Below are 4,590 nucleotides of genomic sequence, written 5' to 3' on the forward strand. Positions count from 1 at the left end.
ATCACCCAACATATTGAGTACTCCTTAAATCGAATGTCTACTGTATGTAGTTTAAGAATATAGAGAAAATGGGTATATACATTTTTTTTACAGCAATATGCAGTAGATTACTTACAAGGGCTCTCTTATGTGTTCTTTATATCAATTCTATATCAATAAATCAATTTTATAATAACCATTTATTTCAGTTTGTTCGTTTTTTTATAAAACCTTTTATAATCCTTATCAATCCATTTGATTTTAATATTTTCTTTGGTTTTTGTTCAATTATTTTATATGATAATCATCGGTATTATAAACTTTTATCGATATATTTATGAAATCAAACTTAAGTTTCAATAATAACTATAATATGAATCCTATTCTAAATCGAATATTTCCTTTATTTTCAAAATAAACTTTACAGGAGGCACCAATGCAATTTCTCTACAGAATTCTTCTATACAGTAATGAGAAGTCAAAATGTTTAACAATAGAAACTCAGTGTGGTAGTCAAAAACCTGTAGAGACGGCCAACATAAAATCACATTTTGTGAAACCGATGACTGAACTGACTGACAAGACAAATTTGGAATTAACACATAAAAAATCTACAGGCAAAACCAAATTAATGAAGAATAAAGAGTCCAAAAACTCCATGAAAGTTGCAAAGAAATCAAATGCACACAAGAAAGCGTCTTCAAAGCGTTCTAGTTTTGGAAGTGCATCACTGGACATAACTCATGATTTCAAAAGCCTGCGCAGTAATGATATGCGCTTCAGTGATTATTCAACGACAACTACAGTGGCGCCGACTGCAAATTCAGCGGGTAATGCAAGAAAATACTCTCAAAACTTACACAGTAGAGACACGAATACTGCAAAAACAGATCCATCAGCAACAAAGTGTGATATTGTGGTTACTATACCACATTCGCAACTCGCACCCTCCATACTTAGTGAGGACGACGAGACCCTGGCGCAATTGAAAAATGCGTGTAAAAAGAACCCGCCCCCAAAACCAATTATTAAGGCTGAATCACCAAAAAAATCGCATAACGTACCAAAACTGAAAATTGATATGAGTAGTTTGAAGACCAAACTGACAATTCCAAAACCAAAATCCGCTGATGCACGTTTCGAAGCTATCGAAACTAAAAAAGTAAAGCATCGCAAGCACTCGTTCGATGATAGTCGGCCCATCGCTGATAAGGTCGACTTGGAAACATATGCCAAAAATATCGGTTTAAAGCCAATCGATGTGCAGACTGCAAATGAAACAGCCGAGCAGACAGAAAAGTTTAAATATAGTCCAAATGCCTCACCAATGTCGTCAAGTTCGTCAACCACTTCATCCTCGAACAGTAATTTCAATTATGCAACTTCTGCAGATTTCACTTCATCTTCGCATAAGAAACGTAAAAAGAAGCATTCAAAAGATTCTAAGGATGTCAAAGAGAGCAAAAGAAGAAAACTTCATGCTGAAATATCTTCGCAACCTGCAGATGAAAGCCTGAAAATGAAGGTCAAAATCACTGCAGCACATTCCAATCATAAAGCACATAAAACTGAAAGTAAGAAGATAGCAGATTCAGATATATTCAAAACTCCAGCTACTGAGTCTGAAAGGTTTCCAGTACATAAAATAAAGCATAGCGAAAGCAATAATAATAGAGCCGCCAATTCGTTTTCTTCAATGTTAGCCTTAAATAAAGCACTTTGTGAAGAATCTCAGAGCATAAATAATCTCATAAAGACAAAAACGAATACTGAGCAGAAAACTGTACCTGGAGATAAAGACGTAATCGGTAATAATAACACGGTTAACGGCGCAAAAGAAACCAATTTGCTACCAAAACCAATTGCAAATATAATAGAAACTAATATTCCTTCGTCGCCACCCTTACCACCCAGCCTCTTCAAGCCCAGCGCAATGACATTGGGGCCGCTGAAAGCAAAAACTACTACGTTTCTTAAAAACCCAACTGAATCGATTAAGCAACCAACATTCGTTTCATCCACAAAAGAGGAAACAGTTTTAGTAAAACCCGCTTTGTCAAATCCGAAAACAATTTTACCAGGACAAGCCACACTACCAAAGGCACAAAAATTACATACACTAAACTTTGATAAGAAGGGCATAAATCAGAAACCTCAACAACAGCAGCAACCAAAACAACAATTTGCAGTTCCTAATCCGCCACGTCCACTACCAAATGCACAAAAATACTTTTCAACCCCTACCTCAATAGCCAGTTCTGCCAATAAGCAAGCTGGTATGCAATTAAAACGCTCAATCTCACTCGATGAGTCTAATTCCGGATCGATTAGCAAACTGCATAAACTTGAACAGGATCGCTTGATGCGTAAGTCTGCTTATGGCCCCTACTCTACAAATGTAAAGTATCAAAACCAATTTGCTCGCAATCATGAAAAAGTAACCACTTTGCCAGCAAAGGCAACGGAATTGCCTTTTTATTCCCAAATGACAATTGCATATGGGCAAGGCGCCAAAAGACACTCATCACAAATGACACACACACCCATTAACATCTCTAAGAACAACAGTAAAATATACAATGCGCCGTGCAGTACAAGTGCTGTAACGATAACACCACGATCGAAAACTACCACTACCCAGCCATCTTCAATGATGTCATTTCCAAATCATGGACAAGGCAAACCTGCCGTAGAAATTGTGCGTATATCAACAAGTCACAATACAGTTGATTTGTTACCACTCCCAACACCATTAAGTCCTCCGGTTGGTAACAGACTCACTAAACCACCTATTGGTGGTTCTCATCCTAAAAAAGAGAAGATAGCACAACAAAAGCTTGCAAAAACATCGCCAACAGTAATACCATCACCGCCTTTAAACGTACCTAAACCCATAATAAATAATTCCTATAATCCCTCGCCTCCAGTTTTAGTTAACTTACACAATACTATACCATTGATGTTACCGACTAAAACAGCTGAAATAGACAAACCGAATGAGATTAAAAAAACTAACGGTTGCATTGAATCCAAAAAAACAAGTAGCCTCAGAGACTTTCGGCCAACTGCTAAAGATAATGGAGTCGAGATACTTGACCTGTCAGCTGGTAAAATAAACGAGACCAAAACGACTGAACCAGTGGTGCAAAACAACATAGGCAATAGTCTCGAAGCAGCATTGAATAAAATCAAACAAAATATTTCTGCCAACAACAATATTGCAACAAAGTCCAACAGCATGGATGAACGGAATGAAGATCTACAAAATCTGCAGTTGCTGTCAGAATCTGCCACAACCCGGGAAAGACTTGCAATTAAAACGCAATTCTATGACAAACCAAAACTACAACAACCATACGTGGTACGACAGCAAAATGCCTCTGTGCGGAATATACCAAATCCCTCAGCGCTAGCTTTTCGCAATCAACCCACTATCGTCTCGACGATAGCAGCAACTTTAACTAATACACAAACAACAGCAGCAGATACTGTGGTATCTGCTACAACTACAACAACCGCTACTTCACCAAATCAGCACAAAAGTGCGTTAAGCTCCCCAAGTATGGAAGATAAAATAAAGTTACCGCTTAACAATACAACATTAACTATGCCAACTAAAAGCGCGTGCTCAACCACGCAAATCTCTACGGTTTCGAGCTTGCGGCCCACTAAGAAACCAACTACAATCGATCAAGTGGCCGCTAATTTAAATATCAGAGCAGCCGCCGCGGAAGCTTCAGCAGCGAAAGCAGCCGCCATAGAAGAATCTACAGCAGCGGTAAATACAGCATATGCGGTAAATACAGCCAGTGTAAACGCCGTTAAGCCAAAGCATGTCTTAAGTGAAGTGAGTGGCTACGAGACAGTCGATTTAACTATAAAATGCGAATCGCCTACAAAGAGTGTAGAGGAGAAAGCGACGAAGACAATTGAAGCTACGACCACGCCTAAAATCAGTGTTACGGCTGACGTAGTGCAATTAACCCAAAAGGAGACCAACAACAATAATCACAACAACAAAGACACAAACCTTGCAGTTGGAACAACAAACTCCTCCGTCTGATGAGGTGAGTTCGGTGAAAGAAACTTTATTTATTTTTTAAGCTAAAGTGAAAAAAAATTAATAAAATTATGAAATAATAAATAAATTAAAAAATACTAGAAAGTAATGTGAAGCTCAATAAAAATACAAAAGCTGTATATATATATAGAATAATCTCATACTGCAGTATATAGATATAGATATCAGTGTCTACATAATTATACTTAAAATTATTATAATGTTTTTTTTAATTAAATGTAAAACCAGTAAAAGGCTTTAACGAAATGTTTGGTATTTATCTGTAGTTTATTTAACCTCTGTTATATAGTTTTAAGCTTTATTAATGTGCCCTAGAGCAAGAAATATAAATTAATTCCCATTTCCTGAATTGGTATCGCATATAAAAGGATTAAGATTAAGATTAATGGGTCAGTGTATTTATGTTCTTAAATATTTCCTCAAGAAGTTGATTGCTTGCTTGCAAGACGAACGCCCTCTCAAATATTCGAGTTGCCTAAGTATGTAGGATTATTATTTTTACTATTTGGTATTAAGAAATTAATCTGTGG

The 4,590-nt window shown here is 36.8% G+C and overlaps 1 protein-coding gene across 1 annotated transcript; it reads left to right on the forward strand.

Annotated features, from left to right (window-relative positions):
* The first annotated feature begins 541 nt into the window (after positions 1-541).
* LOC119677002 (protein suppressor 2 of zeste-like) lies at positions 542-4,042 on the forward strand. The gene has a single exon (XM_038088268.1). It carries the CDS (start codon positions 542-544, stop codon positions 4,040-4,042), a length of 3,501 nt encoding a protein of 1,166 aa, XP_037944196.1.
* Positions 4,043-4,590: the final 548 nt, after the last annotated feature.

This window comes from Teleopsis dalmanni, chromosome 2 (genome assembly GCF_002237135.1).
Source record: "Teleopsis dalmanni isolate 2A chromosome 2, ASM223713v2, whole genome shotgun sequence".
NCBI classification, from domain to species: Eukaryota; Metazoa; Arthropoda; class Insecta; order Diptera; family Diopsidae; genus Teleopsis; species Teleopsis dalmanni.